Below are 24,782 nucleotides of genomic sequence, written 5' to 3' on the forward strand. Positions count from 1 at the left end.
AACTAAACCTTTAAATGCTGGAGGATCCCATTCAGGGACTCCTATGAGACAGGTGCGAAAAGGATCTCCAGGTGTGGCTAGGCTTAAACACATTGATTTTTGGCCTGTTAAGTGTGCCACAGTGACCAATATGTTCTGTCCCTTTTGGATGTTAGTTAGCGGACAGTTGGTCGGGACTATACACAGCACAATTACCATAAGCAGTTTGTTCCATGCAAATGACACCATGCTTGCAGAATCACAGCTAAGGCTTTAAAGTTAAATGAACTTTCAACTATGCTTACATTAACTCTTGAAGGGGAAATACTTACACTTTATACTAATGTCTTTACTAAACTTATCAATAACCTACAAATAACAATAATCACACAAGCTAAACATTTTATCTTAAACTATTATCTATCTACTTTTAACACACGTGCTCTGGTATTTTTGCAATCTAAGCGTGAAAGCAATTTGCTTAAAGGGTAAGAACACAGCTACAATTTGCTTTTATATACATTTAGGTGGAGTCTCTATACTCTTTTAGATCTTCTACAAAATTCTTCTCACAAACAGACTACGATTTGACGTGATTCAGTCTTGGAACATCCGCTGCTCCTGTAATGTCAACTGGCAGCTGATTGGTGACTGACTGACGGTACAGATGTTCAGGTTGTTCTTCACATCCTTCTAAATCTTAAAACAGAGAATAACTGAAAAAAATTGGGAGAGACACATCATGATTAAAACATAAAACTTCTGTTGGCAAACTGTCTGTGTAGTTTTCAGACACAACTGTGTCCTGGCAGCTCCATTTCTGATCCTGTCTGGAGTACCAAGATTGTGTGGTGACTTCTCTGTTCACTGGGTCTCATGTTTTCAGAGGCAGACAGTCAGGTCAGATGAACAGGTGACCTTTTTGAACCTGTCAACAAAACATAGACACTTCTCCTCTTGAAGTCAATGAATCATTTTGGCTTAGCTGTGGTACACCCAATTGTAAGTTTAGATTATATGATCTTTCTAAATTTTCGATATAAATATTTCATTATTGTGGTCCAAATTTCTAATGCACATATTACACTAATCAAATGCTTTTAGGGCATCAATTTCCCCCACTTTCTTTTTTTAAAAAAAAAATAAAAATGAGATGTACTTTCATCATGTACATCAATATCAACACAAAACCATATACACAATGAATAAAAACCCTATAGCAATTAAAAATCAATCAAATAATAAACATTATTAATACCATATGAAATATAGAAGTACCACTAAAACTAAAACACTGCACCAGCATCTCATAGTCTGCAAACAAACAGAAACAAACAAAAAAAAAATCAGTGAAGGATTGGACAACCACCTCCGGAAATGATTGTCCAAGCCCACTTAAAAATTGATCCAGCTGTCATATTAATAGGGTCAAATTGCTAAGTCAAAAAGTGACTGAAATACTGATTTGGTACAGAAAGCATCTGGATCTGTTGGCAAACATTATATCCAGGTAAAGTCAAGGCTTGGCCAGGGCCTTAGGCTTTAAACTGGAAAGATTCCTCTTAACTCATTTCTAAAACAAGGTTCTCAATAGTAGCAGCTATGAGATGCTTACAGCACAGCAAACTGTTAAAATGCATTTCTACAAAGCAAATGATCAGAAGCCTTAGGTAACAGACCAATTAAACCATTCAGCAGTTGGTTTAATCTGAAGCCTCTCCCATGGCAGCTGACCCTCAGCAATGGTACATTTTCTTGGAATTCTGGAAACACGGAAAAATATTAAAGCTATAAAAAACAAAAACTGCAGAGATTGCAACAAACAATAGGATTCCTGCTGAAATTAAGGGTGTCACAGACTGCATTCACTTTTATCCACAACCAGGTGTTCATCAGTGTTCTATCACAGCTGTTTCAGTTGTAGTCATCTTCATCTCTCTAAAAAAAATAACTATACAGTTTAAACAAATATCTTTAACAAAACATAAAACAATTCAAGTTAAACAAAATTTAAACCTGATAAAAATTAATTATAACAAAAGGAAATAACAAAACTTAATCTTAAAAGAATATCAAAGTTATAAAACTTAACTTAAAAACATTCAAACATAATAAAACTTAATTTTGCTTAATTCTATTAACAATCTATATTAAATAAAAGCATAACTTAATCTTACTCTATTACTACAAAATAGCAACTGAAAGTTTGACATATACTTTTTAAACACAATATAACAATAACATGGATTCACTATAAAGATTATAAAAATGTAACAAATACATCACAATTCTATGTCATCTGGCTTTGAGAATAACTCACAGTAACTGCAAATGTTACTAAAAATACTTATTCATAACAGGAATTTGCCTAGTATATGCTTAAATTGGTTAGGATTTTTAAAGTGTAGTTTTACTAAAGAAAAACCACAACAACACAGGATTTGGCAAGTTGCCATTTAGCTTTTGTAGCACTTTTCAAGAACATCAAGTCTAACTTTTAATTAAAATCCAAAGTCCAAATCAGTATATATGCTGTTATACGTGTTTTTTATAACAAAAGGACTCAGATTAAAATTGCCTTATTAAAATTGTGGAAAAAAACAAACAAATGGGTAATATATGCTTAACTTTGTCTTGTACAGTAAAGTTCTCCTAGCTAATTATTTTTAAACCATAAATATCTTCTGTAGATAACATTAATTGGAAGGTTGTTTTACTAGCAACGGTAAACCATTCAATATTTTAACATTAAGCTTTAAAATTAATTATTGCAAGGTAACTTATACTTCTGTTAATATTCACCTTAAACACTTTTTAAAAAGGGGCTTTTTGAACTTTCAAAGAATCACAATAATTTCTCTAGCAAAACTCTAAAAATCCTGCAACTACATAAATTCATAATTACTTAAAACACAAAATTAACTCTAAAAGGGTACATAAAAACATTTTAAAAAACCAATAAATCATGACCTTTTCACAGACTGTATATTGTCCCAGTGCTTTTTCTTAGAGGGGGGCGGGGGGGGGGGGGGGAGGGGGGTGAACTGCCTGCTCTGCTGCTGCTGCTGCTGCTCTGCTGTTATATTTCTTTACATCCACCACATACTTTTGCAGTGGAGAAAAATGGAGAGAGAAAAAACCCTCACAAAGTTAACTTTAACAAATGCAGTTATTTCTCTCAATATTTCTCTCATTGTTCACAGATAGAGGAAAAAGGGCATGGTTTTACGAAAACAGGCGATGTTACACGAAAAGCCTCTCAGGGCCAGGTGGTAACAACGACGATCATTGCAACTTATCAACTTTTAATTACAGTGATGAATTTAGAACTAGATACCATATAGTTAGCAATTTTTTGGCTATTTTGTCTCTCTTTGAAGCTGTCTGAGCCACCTGTTTCTGCTCACCTGTTTCTGTAATTGCTGATATTTGTCCAGCGTGGCCTTGGAGCTTTTTCTGCACTGCCTCTGCCCTGGGGGTGCCTTTGTTCTCTGCGCACACTTCAGTGCTCTCCCCATGTCCCCCTGGTTCGGGTAGAAACCAATCTAAATTTGGCTTCTCTTCTTCCAGGGTAGTAAAGTTGGAACTTAGATAAGATTGTGCTGTTAAAAGTGTCTCCAAAGGTGGAGCAAATAGTTCAGGATGTATCACATCCTGCCATTGCTGAACAGATTCTGTTCATTGTTTCATCGTTTGTTGTGGAGCTGCTTTCTCCTTATTTTCTTCTCTCTGACTCTCCCTCTCTCTCTCCAAGGGTGGCATAGACAGGAATGCTTGCCCAGCAGTGGAAGGTAAAGACGGCTGCTTTGACACAGGTAGAATTACGGCGCTTGTAGCCTGAGCATATCTTGCTTTCCTGTTTTTTAAGATATTAATTACAATCTGCCAAGCTGGACCGAGAGACAGTGTCCTTGCTCTTCCCTGTAATCATGTTCTTCCACTACAAATCTCCTATGTCTTTCCATTCTTCCGCTGCAAAAGGCAGTAGTGGGACCTTGGTGTACCCGTGCCTATTATCTCTAGCTCATAGAATGAGCATTTCAAGGTCCATATCCTTGACTGCTTCGCTTCATTTAATGATAATGTTTAGAAGCAGTTTGTGCTGCCGCAAACCCATCCATTCTTTGTGGCCACGGGCAGGAGGAGGGGAGCGAACCCTCTTCCTGGGTGCCAATGCACACTGGCCCTTGGTCTTTGCCTTAGCTCCTCCCCCCTCAGCTTCCCCCAGCACCCCGCATCTGCATCCTCCTGCGCACGGACTCGCCCACCCAGTACTGATCGGAGTCTGCATCCTCCCGCTCACGGATCCACTCCACCGGCCCGCATCCGCGTCTCTCCGCGCACGGACCTACCAAATCCCTCTGCCTACAAAGGGTCCCTGTTCGGGCGCCAGATATTGAGGAACCGCTCAGACTATTCAGCCAAGTCTTCACAGAAGTATGGTGAACGTCATTTATTTCTATCTTTAGCACACTTTTATAGGGTCTGACAGGGTCCGTGGGCTTAGCAAGATACTATTGGTTAATACATATGGTTTACATTCTTTCCCCAATACACAGGGCTATTGTTTTTCTTTCATTCTCACTGCTTCAGGAGAGTTTCAAGGACACTGCCTTTAATATCATCGCTTATACCAAAGGCTGGCTTGTGCAGACAGGTTTTTGCTAAAATATCATGCTTTTTACTCTGTTAAAATGTTTTACTACACAGAACCAACTGTTTAAAATTTCAATTGTTTTTCCTGACAACATGTCAATACCCACAATAGATTTTTTTTTAACTGAGGCAGTTAACACAGTTGTGGTAAATGCAGTGTCTTTTCCTATTAAGGCAACCTTAGCTCAGAGGGCTGGGATTAAATTCCTCGAAATTCACAGGTCTGTGATGCAGCTTCTTTATTAGCAATATCATTATGTAATACAGTAAAGTCAGCTACAGTATTCACCTGAGCTAACACATGTAAAATCTCCCCAAACCACCATTTTATAGTTAAAGGAGCACAGGGGCATTGGTTCCCCCTCACAGTAAGAGATTACAGTTGTGGCAATTTTGGGGGACCTGCCAAAAAATTTCTGCCATTTGGGCGTTTTCCGGGTAGTGCTTTGTTTTGAGATGGCAGTTGGGGGTGGGGCTGGAGTGGTTGGCTTTTTTGCATGGGTGCTAACTTTTGCTGTTGGTGGAACATTTCTGATGTCATAATCCCGTTTATTTCTTGGCTTGGTGGGGGTACCTTTTTATGGGCAGGTTTCTCTGACTTGAAGACAGGTTTGTTGCTTTCTATGCAAATTAGTTCTCACATGCAGTCTGTTTTTTCAGACCTTTCTGGAAATGGGTTGGAGGCTTTAGGGCTCTTGGGTGGTCTTGATCCCCCCCCCCCCTACAGTCCATGCCTACTATTCAGCCTCAGTTCTGTGCTTGTGATGTGTTGTGTTGTGCTTATCTCCAGGAGCTACAAGAATGTTTGTTCCAGAAAAGTGCTGCCCTACCTCTGCATGGCCCCTTCTCCAGCCACATCCTGTTCTTTCCCACAGATTACCAAGTCCTTGGTTGGCTCCACTGCCATCTATCTATTGGTGTTTGAAACATACACATTAGCCTCTTCTGGGATTCTACACCCTGTTTGGATTGAATCCTGTAATCACTGCACAAGACATGACTGTTATCAGAATGCTCCCAGACACAGCAAAGTGATGAGCAGCACAGCATTACAGCAGCAATTAATGCAAGAAGTGGTCACTAACAAGCACTAGGCTCTAATAGGTAAGCAAACTCCACAGCAAGCACAGGAGCCTGCCTGTTTGTCCTGGTTTAGGGCAAATTTGGGAAGAATCCTCCAAATGGGGTCCTTCCAGAAAGCAAATTCAAGCGGCCCCTCCCCCAACTGGTTTGGGAAAATATTTCCTTGGAGAAAAGTGGAAAAAAACTGTTTATTTAACAAGCAAAGTATTCACAAGCATAAAAAATGAATAATATTAAACAGTAAAACCTCTCGCTGTTCTGAAGAGATGGCAAATTCAGAAAGTCCTTGTTGTGGAGTGCAGCCCAGCTCCCTCAGTCTCTTATCAGTCCCTCCTGTGCTGGAAAATTCCATGTCCTGGACCTTGGTGGGCCACAGGCATGAGCTCCCAGTGTTTTTTCTGGGTTTTCAGTCCAGACCAGGGCTAATCAGTTCCAAGAAAAAGAAAATTCACAGTCCAGGGAACTTCTCTGCCTCAGCTAGCTACAAACTAACTAAAAAGCAAAGGAGAGCTCTCTCCTGCTGTCTGTCTGTGCTGCAGACAATGTAGTCCAGGAGCAGAATTTGGGGGAGTGAGTGCAGTTTCTGAAGACAAACTCCATACTTCTTTTTTTTCCCCTTCACTCTCAGAACCAGTCTTAAAGGTGCAGAACTTAATATCCAGCATAAACAGAACAGACGACTGGGGATACAAGCATAATAAAGTCACCCTAGGACACCGTCATAAACTAAACTGCAATAACAGCTACAAATTCGATCTGGCACATCCCCAACAAACCTGTTGTTATCTCGAACCCCTCATGTCCTACATTGGATGTCAAAAAAGGACTGTTGTGGTGGAGCTACTGTTATAATTTTTACATGTTCTTGAATGTCACTCCTGTTTATATTTCATCAAATAAAATTAGCTTGAAGGGCTACTAATCTGCCTTATTGAGGCAATTTAAAAAAAAAACAAACTTGCCAGTTTTAATATTGCTCTCTTTCCATAATACCCCTCTGTCTACCTTATTTGGTTTAAGTTGGGTTTTCTTTTAGGTTGCTTTGTAGTTATTGATTGTGTGAAGAGTACACACATACATGTATGAACATCACTTTTTAAGAGTAGAGGGAGAAATCACCTTGTGGTAAAATGCAGCTTCGTTCTGCATATTGACTTGCCTGCCATAAATGGTCTGGGAACTTATTTAGGAATTGAAAGCAAGTGTTAGTGTTCATGGACTAATGCTTTGTTTCTGTAAACAAATTGTGTTATCTTGTCCCTAAATAATGTACTGTATTGTTTTCTTCTTGCTCTAGCTGTACTTCATAAAAAAGGCATATTTTATCTGTGATGCACTAGTTTTTTTCTTGAGCACACATTCATATCTGTGATTGTTTTCCTGTAATCTTCAGCATCTTCCTTTTCCGGTGATTGATATGGTTTCATCATTTGACAATAAAAGGATAAACTAACAGTTTAATTTTTTTTTACTTAGTTAGGATTTTTTTTGAGAGCTCATGTAATGTAGCATATGGCTTCTTGAAAATGGGTCTTTAGTTTTAACAGTGCTGTCAGCCCCAAAAGATGAGTTGGAAAACCAGTACCTAATAATTCTTAAAGGGCTTCTGCTGTCAAGATAGCTGTCAGTTGAATTCACTCTGCTATTTATCCTTTTACCCTCCCACATAACTGAGAAAACATCACATCAGTACCAGTTTAGCTTTTCATCTGGCTGTACTAGCCAGAGTTAACTACTGACAGGCTTAGCTCATTTGACTGTGCCTCAGATGGGCAGTCATGGAGAAGAAAGCTGTTTCTAGCCAATATCCAGGCAAAGCTAAAACACCACAGAAGTAAAAAGCTGTGGCATAAAAGAATACTGGACCAAAATCAGTTATGTGTTAAAAAAAAGCTGATGATTCCTGCTGCAGGCACATGCAAACTTCCAGATGTTTTTTAATAGACTTTCAGTGATTTGTACTGAGAAAACGAGGATACAAATTAACTTTGTAAATATTCAGAATTTGTTCAAGGCTGCAGGTTCAAACCCCTGGTCTGTATTGCCTGCAAAACTGATGTAAATTGGTCTTCCTGATTAAGGCAGTGATAAAGAGATCTGAGAATGCACAATGAAGATCAGTTTGCTATCTAATGTTGTTGTGCAGCAATATGCCTTTGCACAGCATCACAGCATTAACTCTTTTTTTTTTTTTAATATTAATGAAAACATTTAGCTCATATTTCTAATGACTACCTTCCTCTAAGACTTGGGTTGGCTATTTGGCATATGAGAAGAAATGCCTCATTAAACACAGCATATGCTTGTTCAGCTTTTTTTCTACAGCCTTCATGACTAGTACCTGCATTTCATAAGAATGTCGTATTTACTCTGAATGACCTTGTGATCTGTTTTCTTTTCCAGTTGAAGGCCAGGTGAACTAAGTTTAGACACTGTTGCTCCTGCACTTGAACAGTTCAAATGAGTCATTGCTGCTTTGAGACTGGCTTGGAAATCTTCATGTTATACACAGCCATGGTGAAGCATGAAGGCAGTTGGCATTATCAAAGAATAAAGAAATGGAAGGAAATGTTAGGTCTGTAAAGGGAGCTTTTTGCAGTGATTCTTTTGAAGGACTGATAGCTCATTGAGGCTTAGGGTGACTAATATAAATATATTTTGATTGCTTCTTATTTGTGAGCCTTCTTCAGTAACTTCTGTCAAGAGGTAATACAACATAGCTTTCATAAATATAACACTGGCTTCTTTTCTACATGATGTTATCTGAGGTCTTGCTTTCAGTTCTTTATGCCAAATTCAAAAGCAGTCAGCAGTCCGTTACCAGTTAGTGTCTGCTGTTTTGCTGATAACAGATATTTTGAACTGCTTCATCATACAATAAATAAATAATTATGGCATGTAGATAAAGGCTCAACTTAAAAGCACAGTAACATTTCAGTATGTTTTCTCCTTGGGATTAACAGTTTAGTTCTAATGGGATAGCATACAAACAATAGCAAAGCTGCTTTACAGTAGAAAAAATACAAATATTTTTGTGTTGATTAAATGCATGTGGAAAAACTTGTATTTGCTATTATATTATGTAGTAAAGGGAAGATAACTTTTGTAATCTTTGTAATTAATTTTGTGTTCAGCAGAGGTCTGTTACTAATGTCCATTCAAGTGGACAAGGATGAACCATGTAGCTGTGTGTCTCTGGAATCTGGCTTGTCTTCATATGGTAGGATTCAGGGTGGTGGATGAAAGTGATGTAGTTATGATAGAAGTGTTAAATCATTGCATGCAAAAACTAATGCAGATAGTGAAGCCTTCTAGTGGAAGAGATAGCTTTTGTGGTTTATCTGTGATACAATGTTGGGTTTAAGAAAAAAAAATCTTAGCAACACTATTGTACCTACTTTCAATAGCACCTGCAAAATTAAGGGATTTAGGAGGATTACCTGTCTAGGAAATGTTTTACATTTTCAAGTTCCCCTGTTGAAAGAAAAATTAAACTCTCTTAGAAGTAGGAAAGAAACTGAGGAATGTAAGAGATTGCATGTTTGCATTGCTTCTCATAGTTCCTATTGGATTTTATTTTGTGCATTTCATATAACTTTTGCCACTTATATAATAAAGCCCTGGTGTTTGCTGCACAGAATGTGGAGCTTATATAGGGTCAGACTGCTTCAAAGGCAAATATTAAGTAAACCAATTAGATACTTTCAGCAGTAATTCAGAGTAATTGCTGAAACGGGCTTCTTGAGGAAAGGATAGAAGTGATGTCCTTAGTAAGAGTATCCTTGCAGATAAAGTAGAAGAGCGTGTCTGAGTAGGTTGCCAAGTGAGCCAAAAATTTGGAGTGACTTATACAGGGAAATAAAATGGTCTCCCTAATTAGAAAGGATGGCAGTATGTAGTAAAACATTTTAACAGAATAAAAGCATGATATTTTAGCAAAAACCTGTCTGCAAAAGCCAGCCTTTGGTATAAGCGATGATATTAAAGGCAGTGTCCTTGAAACTCTCCTGAAGCAGTGAGAATGAAAGAAAAACAATAGCCCTGTGTATTGGGGAAAGAATGTAAACCATATGTATTAACCAACAGAAGCTTGCTAAGCCCACGGACCCTGTCAGACCCTATAAAAGTGTGCTAAAGATAGAAATAAATGGCGTTCACTATACTTCTGTGAAGACTCAGTGAATAGTCTGGTGATTTCTCAATATCCAGCGCTTCGATCAGGAACCTCTTGTGGACTGAGGGGATTCAGTGGTAGAGCCGGTGGAGTGGATCCGTGCGTGGGAAGACGTGGATGTGGATTGGTACCAGGTAGGCGAGCCTGCGTGCAGGGAGACGCAGAACGGAGGCGCGGGCCACTGGGGGAGACCGAGGGCGGAGGAGTTGAGGAGAGATCACGACCCTCCCCCCACCCGTGGCCACAAAGAATGGATGGGTTTGCGGCAGCACAAACTGCTTCTAAACATTATCATTAAATGAAGCGAAGCAGTCAAGGATATGGACCTTGAAATGCTCATTCTATGAGCTAGAGATAATAGGTGCGGGCGCCCGGAAGAATGGAAAGACATAGGAGATTTGTAGTGGAAGAACATGATTACAGGGAAGAGCAAGGACACTGTCTCTCGGTCCAGCTTGGCAGATTGTAATTAATATCTTAAAAAACAGGAAAGCAAGATATGCTCAGGCTACAAGCGCCGTAATTCTACCTGTGTCAAAGCAGCCGTCTTTACCTTCCACTGCTGGGCAAGCATTCCTGTCTATGCCACCCTTGGAGAGAGAGAGGGAGAGTCAGAGAGAAGAAAATAAGGAGAAAGCAGCTCCACAACAAACGATGAAACAATGAACAGAATCTGTTCAGCAATGGCAGGATGTGATACATCCTGAACTATTTGCTCCACCTTTGGAGACACTTTTAACAGCACAATCTTATCTAAGTTCCAACTTTACTACCCTGGAAGAAGAGAAGCCAAATTTAGATTGGTTTCTACCCGAACCAGGGGGACATGGGGAGAGCACTGAAGTGTGCGCAGAGAACAAAGGCACCCCCAGGGCAGAGGCAGTGCAGAAAAAGCTCCAAGGCCACGCTGGACAAATATCAGCAATTACAGAAACAGGTGAGCAGAAACAGGTGGCTCAGACAGCTTCAAAGAGAGACAAAATAGCCAAAAAATTGCTAACTATATGGTATCTAGTTCTAAATTCATCACTGTAATTAAAAGTTGATAAGTTGCAATGATCGTCGTTGTTACCACCTGGCCCTGAGAGGCTTTTCGTGTAACATCGCCTGTTTTCGTAAAACCATGCCCTTTTTCCTCTATCTGTGAACAATGAGAGAAATATTGAGAGAAATAACTGCATTTGTTAAAGTTAACTTTGTGAGGGTTTTTTCTCTCTCCATTTTTCTCCACTGCAAAAGTATGTGGTGGATGTAAAGAAATATAACAGCAGAGCAGCAGCAGCAGCAGCAGAGCAGGCAGTTCACCCCCCTCCCCCCCCCCCCCGCCCCCCTCTAAGAAAAAGCACTGGGACAATATACAGTCTGTGAAAAGGTCATGATTTATTGGTTTTTTAAAATGTTTTTATGTACCCTTTTAGAGTTAATTTTGTGTTTTAAGTAATTATGAATTTATGTAGTTGCAGGATTTTTAGAGTTTTGCTAGAGAAATTATTGTGATTCTTTGAAAGTTCAAAAAGCCCCTTTTTAAAAAGTGTTTAAGGTGAATATTAACAGAAGTATAAGTTACCTTGCAATAATTAATTTTAAAGCTTAATGTTAAAATATTGAATGGTTTACCGTTGCTAGTAAAACAACCTTCCAATTAATGTTATCTACAGAAGATATTTATGGTTTAAAAATAATTAGCTAGGAGAACTTTACTGTACAAGACAAAGTTAAGCATATATTACCCATTTGTTTGTTTTTTTCCACAATTTTAATAAGGCAATTTTAATCTGAGTCCTTTTGTTATAAAAAACACGTATAACAGCATATATACTGATTTGGACTTTGGATTTTAATTAAAAGTTAGACTTGATGTTCTTGAAAAGTGCTACAAAAGCTAAATGGCAACTTGCCAAATCCTGTGTTGTTGTGGTTTTTCTTTAGTAAAACTACACTTTAAAAATCCTAACCAATTTAAGCATATACTAGGCAAATTCCTGTTATGAATAAGTATTTTTAGTAACATTTGCAGTTACTGTGAGTTATTCTCAAAGCCAGATGACATAGAATTGTGATGTATTTGTTACATTTTTATAATCTTTATAGTGAATCCATGTTATTGTTATATTGTGTTTAAAAAGTATATGTCAAACTTTCAGTTGCTATTTTGTAGTAATAGAGTAAGATTAAGTTATGCTTTTATTTAATATAGATTGTTAATAGAATTAAGCAAAATTAAGTTTTATTATGTTTGAATGTTTTTAAGTTAAGTTTTATAACTTTGATATTCTTTTAAGATTAAGTTTTGTTATTTCCTTTTGTTATAATTAATTTTTATCAGGTTTAAATTTTGTTTAACTTGAATTGTTTTATGTTTTGTTAAAGATATTTGTTTAAACTGTATAGTTATTTTTTTTAGAGAGATGAAGATGACTACAACTGAAACAGCTGTGATAGAACACTGATGAACACCTGGTTGTGGATAAAAGTGAATGCAGTCTGTGACACCCTTAATTTCAGCAGGAATCCTATTGTTTGTTGCAATCTCTGCAGTTTTTGTTTTTTATAGCTTTAATATTTTTCCGTGTTTCCAGAATTCCAAGAAAATGTACCATTGCTGAGGGTCAGCTGCCATGGGAGAGGCTTCAGATTAAACCAACTGCTGAATGGTTTAATTGGTCTGTTACCTAAGGCTTCTGATCATTTGCTTTGTAGAAATGCATTTTAACAGTTTGCTGTGCTGTAAGCATCTCATAGCTGCTACTATTGAGAACCTTGTTTTAGAAATGAGTTAAGAGGAATCTTTCCAGTTTAAAGCCTAAGGCCCTGGCCAAGCCTTGACTTTACCTGGATATAATGTTTGCCAACAGATCCAGATGCTTTCTGTACCAAATCAGTATTTCAGTCACTTTTTGACTTAGCAATTTGACCCTATTAATATGACAGCTGGATCAATTTTTAAGTGGGCTTGGACAATCATTTCCGGAGGTGGTTGTCCAATCCTTCACTGATTTTTTTTTTGTTTGTTTCTGTTTGTTTGCAGACTATGAGATGCTGGTGCAGTGTTTTAGTTTTAGTGGTACTTCTATATTTCATATGGTATTAATAATGTTTATTATTTGATTGATTTTTAATTGCTATAGGGTTTTTATTCATTGTGTATATGGTTTTGTGTTGATATTGATGTACATGATGAAAGTACATCTCATTTTTATTTTTTTTTTAAAAAAAGAAAGTGGGGGAAATTGATGCCCTAAAAGCATTTGATTAGTGTAATATGTGCATTAGAAATTTGGACCACAATAATGAAATATTTATATCGAAAATTTAGAAAGATCATATAATCTAAACTTACAATTGGGTGTACCACAGCTAAGCCAAAATGATTCATTGACTTCAAGAGGAGAAGTGTCTATGTTTTGTTGACAGGTTCAAAAAGGTCACCTGTTCATCTGACCTGACTGTCTGCCTCTGAAAACATGAGACCCAGTGAACAGAGAAGTCACCACACAATCTTGGTACTCCAGACAGGATCAGAAATGGAGCTGCCAGGACACAGTTGTGTCTGAAAACTACACAGACAGTTTGCCAACAGAAGTTTTATGTTTTAATCATGATGTGTCTCTCCCAATTTTTTTCAGTTATTCTCTGTTTTAAGATTTAGAAGGATGTGAAGAACAACCTGAACATCTGTACCGTCAGTCAGTCACCAATCAGCTGCCAGTTGACATTACAGGAGCAGCGGATGTTCCAAGACTGAATCACGTCAAATCGTAGTCTGTTTGTGAGAAGAATTTTGTAGAAGATCTAAAAGAGTATAGAGACTCCACCTAAATGTATATAAAAGCAAATTGTAGCTGTGTTCTTACCCTTTAAGCAAATTGCTTTCACGCTTAGATTGCAAAAATACCAGAGCACGTGTGTTAAAAGTAGATAGATAATAGTTTAAGATAAAATGTTTAGCTTGTGTGATTATTGTTATTTGTAGGTTATTGATAAGTTTAGTAAAGACATTAGTATAAAGTGTAAGTATTTCCCCTTCAAGAGTTAATGTAAGCATAGTTGAAAGTTCATTTAACTTTAAAGCCTTAGCTGTGATTCTGCAAGCATGGTGTCATTTGCATGGAACAAACTGCTTATGGTAATTGTGCTGTGTATAGTCCCGACCAACTGTCCGCTAACTAACATCCAAAAGGGACAGAACATATTGGTCACTGTGGCACACTTAACAGGCCAAAAATCAATGTGTTTAAGCCTAGCCACACCTGGAGATCCTTTTCGCACCTGTCTCATAGGAGTCCCTGAATGGGATCCTCCAGCATTTAAAGGTTTAGTTAGTAATGAGACTCAACTGAATTGATTGGCAATGTTGCAAGAGTGGAATCGCACTGTTGGCTTCACATTAAGACAACTTGAAGCCCTCTGGCAAGCAAAAATTATTGAAGTTCTCAATGTTACCATAGGGCCCCCAGAAGAATTGGACTTGTTAGGCTCCACCAATACCTCAGGTGGATAGATAATGTTTGAGCCCCCGACAAAAAGCCACTCCAAGAAAGTGATGCAACACTGGGCTACAGTTAACCCTATAGTGGATCTCATTACTAACACTGAAAGTAAAGCTTTTTATTCACAGTGCAATCCCACAGGATGATTACCAAGGCTATTACCTAGTTCAATATTCCTAATCTGTTGATGTAAAGCATGAAATGAGATTCCTGCTAGCCCACACGGAGGACCCTGTTACCTTGAGAAACTTACTTTGTTCCATCCAAACTTACAGCAATTGCTGAATATAGCTGGTAAAATAGAAAACATCAAACGGTCAAAGAGAAGCCTAAATGAATTACAATGTAATGGTGTTAGAGACTCAGACTTTTGAGGTCGTGGTATAATATGGCTAGCCTCCTTTTTTACTCCAGGAGTGGCTGCTGCTAAAGGCTTGTGAACTCTAAAAAAGGCTAGCTTGTTGGACTAGGAAAGAACTGAACTTAACATCAACAATGTTAAGTGAACTTTCAGCTGATGTGAGTAGTATGCGTCATGCAGTATTGCAAAATCGAGCTGCAATTAACTTCTTGCTCTTAGCACAAGGACATGTGAAGAGTTTGAAGGCATGTGCTGTTTGAATCTTACTGATCATTCCATTTCCATCCACAAGCAACTAAAACAGCTACAGAATGGTTTACATGATCTGAAAGAAGATAGTGACCCCACTGTAAGTTGGTTCGCCAGCTGGGGCATCATTAGATGGTTGAGGTCTCTTGTGCTAGAAGGGAGACGGATTTTACTTATGGTATTAATAGAGATAGTTGTCTTAAGCTGTATGTTATCTTGTATCTGTAGAAGTGTGAAACGAATTGCGTCTAAAGCCTGGCTTGTTCAAAAAGAGAAACGAGGAATTGTAGTAAAACATTTTAACAGAATAAAAGCATGACATTTTAGTAAAAGCCTGTCTGCACAAGCCAGCCTTTGGTATAAGCGATGATATTACAAGTAGTGTCTTTGAAACTCTCCTGAAGCAGTGAGAATGAAAGAAAAACAATAGCCTTGTGTATTGGGGAAAGAATGTAAACCATATGTATTAACCAATAGAAGCTTGTTAAGCCCGCGGACCCTGTCAGACCCTATAAAAGTGTGCTAAAGATAGAAATAAACAGCGTTCACTATACTTCTGTGAAGACTCAGTGAATAATCTGGCGGTTTCTCAATAGCAATGTTTTTGGATGCAAAATGCTTTTTTTACAGTAGTGCAAAAACAGTCATGCTGTAAGACTTCTGAGCATTAGGTTTAAAATTTGTTCCTACATATCCAGTTCACCTTCTAATGATAGAATTATGGGAGAAATTTGAGTAGGGCAGAACAAACGATGTACCATGTGGTTTTCAGACTCCCCAAAGACAATGGGGATAATGTGGAATGCTTACATCTTAACTGTGAAATTTTTTGGCCTTGTTTCTTGCAGTTGGTAAACATGAATTAACTGGGCATAAAGTTGCAGTGAAGATCCTAAATCGACAGAAGATTCGCAGCCTTGATGTTGTAGGAAAAATCCGCAGGGAGATCCAGAACCTCAAACTCTTCAGGCATCCTCATATAATTAAACTGTAAGTTTTGCTTGCTATAATCATATTTAAACAGTAGTGCCTTGCTCTCACTGGTCTGAAACATGTTTAAAAGGCAATACTATTAGTGGTATACTTTAAGGAATGTAACCAGTTTTCAACTATGTGACCATTTTTGGTGTACTTTGTAATGCATTTTCACAAAACTGATTATTCTGCAGGGCAGAGGGCTTCCATTAGTTTTTACTTACAAATTCTTTGGGCAGGTATATAGAAGGTAGTGGCATGATAGATATTTATAGTAACATCCATCTCAGTTTTTTAGCTACTGCTTCTGTTTTCATTTTCTGGTTATGTTTGAGCTTTGTTTCTGCTTAGAAACTGAGTTCAGAACAAGATTGTAAAGGGTACTTCTAGAGTAAATTTGTTGCTTTCTTTACTCAAAATATTTTTTTAGGGTTGTGTTGGTCAGTGCCCTGTTTTTTCCTATGTAGATAGTACTCTACAAGATTTTTCTGAAAGATGTGCAGTCTGTTAAATGTGATCTCATATTTCAGAGTTCTTCAATATAGCTGTTACCACTTAACTAAATAAATGTGATATTTACAGTGTACCTGTTTACATTTGTTTGATCAGTATCTCATCAACAGAGTACAATTATGTCCTGGAGTAGACACCTTGTATCTGGTCTGAGGAAATAAATTATAAATACTATTGACTTTTTTACTTTTCCTATAAAGTCAACCTGTACATTTAACAGGGGAAATTTAGAATGTGGGTGACTTTCACTGTTAATTGTGAGTTAAGGTGTTCTTTATTGGCAGTCTTTTCTTTAGATCATGCTTTCACTGATATATGCCATCCCTATACACTCATTTGGCAACAGCACTTACACTGGAGCTAAATTTGTGTCAGATCACACTGACTTCTTCAGTGGGTCAGTTTTCAGAAGACTATTGAGCTGATTAGTTTGGCTGCAGAGCTGCTTGTGCTGCCAGTTAGAATTCATGAATGAGTTCAAAGTACATAACTGTAGCTAAGACAAAATAGGAAGTGTAAGTGTGCCAATTGAGATATTTGGGCCGGAACAGGAATGTGTACTTCTGGCGCTGCCGAACTTTTAAGTCATATAAACAGGTTTCAGATTTTAATTTATTTCTTGGGGAACTATGGGGAGAATTTTCTCTTCTGCATGTTGACAGAAAGGAAAAGACAAAGGAAATGATGGAAAAATTGATGGGTCCCAAGCATCTCAGCTGGTCATCCTGCATTTCAAAAACAGAAGGATTATTAGCCTGAATGTAAATAGCATTTGAGCTATAATTGATACTGTTGTGTAGATAGACTTGCTGGTGACTTTGGATCATGCTGTTTGTGCTATTAGCTGTATTAGGGAACTGTTAGGTTGTTACAAAGCAGAGCGATGCAGACTCCCCAGGCAGGTGCAAAAGAGGGCTCCTTTATGGCAAAACCCAGGCCTTTAAGCAGTTGAGCTTTTATCAGTTACATACTTTTAAAATACAACAAACATAATCCAACCAACCACCATACACCACAATGTCAACACGCGATGGTTATATAACTTGTTTTTCTACCTCTAACTCAGATGAGTCAATCCCATAGTCCTTTTCTGCTTAGCTGAAGTAACAGGAGTGAGCCATGATTTTACAAGGCCTTATTTTGTAAGGTTTTACCTATCTGCAATGCTTGGTAGCAGCTCAAGATACTTGGCATAAAGGTAATGAGATTATTTCAGCTGAATATTACAAATTAGACAACGTCTAATTTGGAACATCATGCTTTATTAAAATTTTTCATACATTGTTTTACCAATATATACAGCTGCAAAGCTGCCTCACTAAGATTTTCTTTTTATATCATGCTTTAAATAAAAACCTTTGGAGCATCTCCTTTTGTGATTTTTGACCTCTAGCAATAGAATGCATCTTGTTTTCCTATGTAAATTGCCTCTTTGTGCATTCTGGTCATCTATGCTGTGTGGTTTGATAACCTTACTTATAGGTATGTAACTATTTCACAACATCCTTTTCCATAACTAGAAAATGAACTGACTACAGAGAAGTATGATTGAATCTTCCAAGACGCTGAAAATATGAGGTGCAGAATGACTCATTGTTTTCAGAGATGCTGAGGTTTATCTTCCAGCACTGTTCACTATCTCACTATCTAGAGGATGGAAAATGATCATGCCTGAAACATAGAGCTCGGTAATTTCACAACTATGGAAAAGGTCATTAACAGTAGGAGTGTTAGAAATGAGGTTGCCCTGTAGCTTTTGGATTAAAAGGATTATAATGTTATTTCTGTAGAGTGTCTTAGTGATGACTTCAGAATGTTCAAGTACATGACACTTTCAACCAAGGTATTTGAGAGAAAATTAGTAAAGGTAAAACATCTTGGACTATAAGATGGTAGGTAAGTTAACTTTGAAGATAACTCCTTCAGAATAGTATTCAGATTATTGGAATGTTACAATACAATGCTAAACTCTTAAAATAGATACATGCACACATATGTGCACACACACATTCACCTGGATAGTCTGAATTTATTGCTGTCAAGAAAAATTTCTCTGTTAGCTAGAGTGTGTCTGTTCTTCCCCCTTGTCTGAGAATCAGCATTTGGAAGAACATTTTAGTTCTGTAGTGTATGTGTGAATTCAATTTTTTTTTTACAATTGGGATATTTGTATGCTTAAGTGTAGTACCTTGAAACATTAATTTTCATCCGATTGCTACCTCCTGTCTTCTTAATATAGTATCTGAATTTTTTGACTGAAGGTTCATCGGTGTGCATTTTCTTGCTATATTAAAAATTGGTCACTTATGACTGCTGTAAGGATAAAAAAAAAATAAACAACCTTTAGGTAAGGATATGTAGAAAACATATTGTTACCTCTGTCTCTCTTTTCTTTGCCTCCTTTGGGCTCAATTCTCTATGGATATATCTTTTCTTTAATTTCTCAGCCTTCTCTGGGCTCAATTCTCTATGAATACAGCTTTCTATAGTCTCCCAGCCTCCTCTGGGCTGAATTCTTCTGGGATCCTCCCTCGTGGGGAGTTCCACTTATCTCAGTCCTCATTATTTGAAGTAAACTCTCGAGCTCGTTAGAATCTTGTTTCTCGCGTTTATTGCAGGATCCTTACAAAAGTTAACAGGTTTCTCTAGGCTGGTTACAAGGTTAATCTTTGCAATTTGGTACATTTCTTTCTTCTGATGGTACAAACAAGGCCTTGTGGCACACTTCATGTCTGATACACAAAATGGCCCCGAATTACGCAGTTCTTTTATCTTTATACCTATTTTTATCCAATTAACAATAGACACGTATATTATTTTTCTTAATGACCCAATGACCCATCACCTCTGTGATGCACTGTGGCATTTTCTATCCAATTACTAACTATTACCCAAAAACTTCTAGGAAAAGAACATGAAGAAGAAAGAAGTAAGATAAGGGACAACACCCTAAATCCTCCATATTGTCTCCTGTTCTCTAAACTACTTTTTCACCCAGTGATTCAAGAAACTTTCTAATCTACACACCTACCTTTCTTATCTAACTTTAGCATTTGTTTTCATGTATCACCATGAAAACATGCTCATGAATTTCATATTATATGAAATTCAGTGTTCTCTTGGATCTCAGAACTAAATATTAAAAGCAAGGGCACACAGTTTGTATTTCAGACTCCAACATCTTCCCCTCTCTTTAAAAAAAAATTAAAAAAATCAACCCAAAGCTTTTCTTTGATTACTTTTCAAGAAGGGTTGTTTTTCCTTCACTCACGCCTTATGCACCAACAACAGAACTGCTGCTCTGTTCTACAGAGCGCTCTGCCTCCAGTTTTGAACATTAGTTAACTAACTACTCAAAGCTAGAGAAATAGATCTAGGTTGCTTACTTGACTAGTAGCTTAATTTGTTTAATTGCTCTAAAGTTTCTGCTGAAGCTACTTGAATTGAAAGCTGAGTTGTTATAAATTTCTATCTAAAATTTCAAAAGTCAAACTCTTCACAATCAGGTGTAACTAAGATTGATATAAGGTTACATTAAGATGTTGCCTCTTTGTATAGAGCATGATTTGGAATAACATTCATCATCTCATCTTCATTCTGTTTTAACACAGAAAAATTGGATATTATACAAAAATCTATTTTCACTGAGATAAGGTACACTTTCTTTTGAGTTAACTAAAAGAAGTGATGCAGGTGAAATTGCATCACAAAGTGATCAACAAAATGATACAGCTCAAGGGTGATACTTGATTCACCTTCATATTCAAGGACTTTATCTCTCGTGCAAGATTCTGAATCCTGACACAGTTCACACCATGCTTTAACAAATGAGGCTTTAAAATATTGACTTTCCCACTGTTTCACATGAAACCCAAAGTTCATTGTCCTTGCATGTGGGATCCAAGCTGTTCTGCTGTCAACTGTGGTCTTGATACAGTTCACATCAGCGTGCTCGCTCTTCTGCTCTTCGGGCTGTCTGCTTGTCTCTGCAGCTGATGAGTTTTCATGTTCTTTGCTAGGAAGTTACTTTTGCTTTGAACCTGTGAATACACAAACATACACTTTCCTCCAAATTATTAATTGAAATGAATTTTTTAATCTTCTTGCTTCTGAACTTTTGACCAGGACCAAAGAATTTTCTCTCAAATTTGCTTGAGTACTGTTAGAACAATACCTAATAATTGATGGAACTGGCTTCGTAAAAGACTTATTTAAAAAGGACTGTTCAAGAATTATTTGCAATAGATATAAGATCTTTACACTTTTTCCAAAAATTTAAGATATATTAGGTTTTTATACTTCCGAGGCATAGCCTTGGTCCCCCCCTTTTTCTTTATATAATTAAGTAAGGTATTTGTTTTTTTGTTATGACAATGAAAAACTATCAAATTAAAACACTTGCATATGTATACACATAGGAAATAACACTTTTACAAAAATCAAAACTTATTAAGAAGATGCATAATTAATATTATGCGTTATTAAACTTATCTGAATAATCTGTAATATGAATTGATAAATGTACTAAATATATACTCTCATCCCAGAGTCTGCAACAGCTGATAAATCAATGGAAGATTGGAAAATCATGTCCGGATAACAATTTTCCAAGCTCACTGTAAAATCCAGCTGCTATATTAGTTCACTAATTGCCAAGTCAAATTGACCTGAATATTGTTTTGATGCAGAAAACTTCTGGGTTTATTGGTAAATTCTCCATCCAGGTAAAGTCAAGGCTTGGCCAGAGCCTTAGGCTTCATCTGGAAAGATGTCTCCTAACTCATTTTCAAAGCAAGGGGTTTAAAAATAACAGCTATAAGATGCTTAAAACACAGCAAACTTTTAAAAAGCATTTGTATAAAGCAAATGACCAGAAGCTCTAGGTACCAGATTAATTAAATCATGCAGCAGTTGGTTTAATCTGAAGCTTCTCTCATGGCAGCTGACCCTTAGCAATGGTACATCTTCTTAAAATTCTGAAAACACTGAAAAATAAGAAAGCTATAACAATAGCAATAACAATATATCAACAATATAACAATATAACAATATAACAATAATAATATAACAACAAACAATAGAACTCTCGATGAAGTCAAAGGTGTCACAGACTGCATTCACTTCTGTCTACAAGCAGGTGTTCATCTTCATTTCTCTAGGAAAATAACTATACTTTGCAATTTAAGCAAACATCTTCAATAAAACATAAAGCAATTTAAATTTAAACCTGTTAAAAATTAATTATGATAAAAGGAAGTAACAAAACTTAAAATCAAAAAATACTAAAGTTATAACTTAACTTAAAAACACTCAAACTCAAACACAGTGAAATTTAACTTCGATTAATTCTATTAACACTTAATCTATATCAGATGAAAACACAACTTAATCTTACTCTATTATTATTAAAAAAAGCAACTAAAATTTTGGTATACACATCTTTGAACACAATATAATAGGAATATTGGTTCACTATAGAGATTATAGGGATGTAACAAATTTATCATCATTCTGTGTTATCTGGTTTTAAAAATAATTCATAATAATTGTAGATGTTATTAAAAATATCAATTCATAACAAGAATTTGCTTGGTATATGTTTACATTTGTAAGGATTTTTAGAAAGCAGTTTCACTAGAAAAAAAATACAACACCACAGATTTGGTAATTTGCTATTCAGCTTTTGTAGTACTTTTCAGAAACATTAAGTCTAACTTTCTCAACTAAAATTCAAAATCCAAATTGATATATATGCTGTTATACATGTTTTTTTATAACAAAAGGACTCACATTAAAATTGCCTAATTATAAAAAAATACCAAGCAAATGGGTAATATGTGGTTAACATAATTTTGAAATTACTGAAAACTGTATTGAACTAACTCCACAATACACATACTCAAATGAAAGGAAAGGTTAAAAATATAAAAAAACTTGTCATTCAATTCTTTTTCTGTAGGGTTAATCATATGATCTTTTAACTCAATTTTAAAGAAATGCTTCTTGCAGAAACTGACTGTAACTACAGTAATAATGCTTGATGATCACTCCATGTGATACAGTATTACATTATCAGTACATGTATAGAGAAGATAACCTTTTCAAAACCTTCATATATTAGGAATACTGAAACAGAATAAAAATATTTTAAACTTCTTGGGATGTATAAATATCATTTTCCATGCTATTTTGTAAAAACAAAACCAGCAGATATTATTAGAAATACAACATCTATATATATTTCACTATAAAATATCTATAAACTTTTTGATCTATTTTTGAAGGCACTTATTCAATAGAGACTTCTTTTTAAATGTCAATCATGATTACAACAATTCGCTGATTTACTAACAATACAATTTGCAAAGTTTTTAATTTTTTAATTGTCCAATTAAAACACTCTCTTTTTTATCCCTCTTTAAGATGTCCAGCTTTCTGTTCTTTCTCTTTTGTTTTGTTGCTTTCTGTAGCTTCATCGAAGTTGCTTGAGTTGTTTTACCGGTGGTTGCCATGGCGACAGCGTTTCTAGCTGCTGTGTGCTGCCATGTGCTGCTTTTGAATCTGAGAAAAAAACTCTAAAAACTTATATTTAGGAAGAAACTCCTTTTCAGGAGATAAATCCCTTTTTGGGTGATTGCTGTTTGTCCCAGAAAACGGACCCACGACCCTGAGATTAAGAGTCTCAGGCTCTGCCATCTGAGCCAGCCGGGCTGATTTCCGAAACTTCGCCGGCTCGGCTTCAGTGCCGAAACGCGCATGCGCGGCTCGACAGGGGCCCCGCCAATCTCCCCTCCGGAGGGCCGGGTCCTCCCCGTCATAGATCGCGGCACTGCTCTCCCTGCGGGGTGTGCCTTTATAACTTTGGCCAGCCCCTTTTCTTTCGCTGTCTGTCTACGGCAGCGTTCTAATATTTTTTTTTTTTCTAATCTTTCCCCCCTTTGCTCGGGGTCACTCCGCGGCGCGGCCATCCCGCCGTTTCCTGCCGCTCTTTGAAGCCTCTCCTCTTTGGGCAGCCTCTAACTCCGCCTGATGGGCAGGTATTTTCGGGGTCGCTTGCTGAGCGAAACCCCCCTCCGTGTCCCCTCTTGGGCAGACACACCTTTACCAGCCTTTTCTAACATCTCTGTGTTATTCAATTCGTCAGAGGGCGGGGTAGGCTCCCTCCCTCGCTCTGGCTCCTCTGACGTGCATGGAGGGTGCAGGGTAGGGGGCTGTTCTAAAGGCGTGGTTTCAGAAACAGCGTGGAACTTTTCTAACTTTTTTTTTTTTTTTTTCTCCATCCCCCCCCGCGATTTCTTCTAACTGCAATAATTCCAAAAACACTCTATATAAACCATCATATCTCTCCATGCAATTTTTTTTTAACCTCTAACAATATAACAAACTGCTCACTCTGCTTTCTGAAGTAACACAAGCTTCCCGGTGTTCAGTTTTCCCTCGCATTCCTCCCTCGTCCCCCCACGTTCTCTGAAGGGACAGGGACAGGGGAACCACGCCGCTGGGGAATTATCTGGGTTTCCCGCGCTTTCAGAAAGGGCAGTTCATCTCCCCCTATTCCCGGGGCTATTAACTCTTTAAACATCATATTTATATTTTCCCCCATATCCTGGGTTTAAACAATCTCTCTTTATAAATATTCAACCCCATTATCTAGACTGTATACAGCTTACCAGACCTGGCTATCTTCAGATTACCGACCAGCAGAATCCAATGTTCCGAGTCCAGGGCCCTTGGAATTTCGGAATGTGATAGCAGATGTTTTTCTCCAGGGTTTCTTTCAGGAACTGGTTGCTGTGATCCTGCAGGTGTTGATTGAAGCTTCTGTGAGTTTGTCCTCACACGGGGCACCACTTGTTACCTCTGTCTCTCTTTTCTTTGCCTCCTTTGGGCTCAATTCTCTATGGATATATCTTTTCTTTAGTTTCTCAGCCTTCTCTGGGCTCAATTCTCTATGAATACAGCTTTTTATAGTCTCCCAGCCTCCTCTGGGCTGAATTCTCTGTGAATACAGTCTTTCTCTTATTCCCCAGCCTCCTCTGGGCTGAATTCTTCTGGGATCCTCCCTCGTGGGGAGTTCCACTTATCTCAGTCCTCATTATTTGAAGTAAACTCTCGAGCTCGTTAGAATCTTGTTTCTCGTGTTTATTGAAGGATCCTTACAAAAGTTAACAGGTTTCTCTAGGCTGGTTACAAGGTTAATCTTTGCAATTTGGTACATTTCTTTCTTCTGATGGTACAAACAAGGCCTTGTGGCACACTTCATGTCTGATACACAAAATGGCCCTGAACTACGCAGTTCTTT

General features: G+C 37.4%; 1 protein-coding gene across 4 annotated transcripts in view; it reads left to right on the plus strand.

Annotated features, from left to right (window-relative positions):
• LOC131591639 (5'-AMP-activated protein kinase catalytic subunit alpha-1-like) overlaps positions 1 to 24,782 on the plus strand; it is a 57,216-nt gene that overhangs the window by 11,422 nt on the left and 21,012 nt on the right. For 3 of the 4 annotated variants that reach the window (XM_058862546.1, XM_058862551.1, XM_058862550.1), the window contains one exon: positions 15,841 to 15,982. In XM_058862546.1, coding sequence (XP_058718529.1) covers positions 15,841 to 15,982 — 142 coding nt within the window. Of the gene's footprint in view, positions 1 to 8,778; positions 8,939 to 15,840; positions 15,983 to 24,782 lie in introns of those variants that run through there. The other variant, XM_058862547.1, reaches the window with a different exon arrangement.

This window comes from Poecile atricapillus, chromosome W (assembly GCF_030490865.1).
Source record: "Poecile atricapillus isolate bPoeAtr1 chromosome W, bPoeAtr1.hap1, whole genome shotgun sequence".
In the NCBI taxonomy this organism is placed as follows: Eukaryota; Metazoa; Chordata; class Aves; order Passeriformes; family Paridae; genus Poecile; species Poecile atricapillus.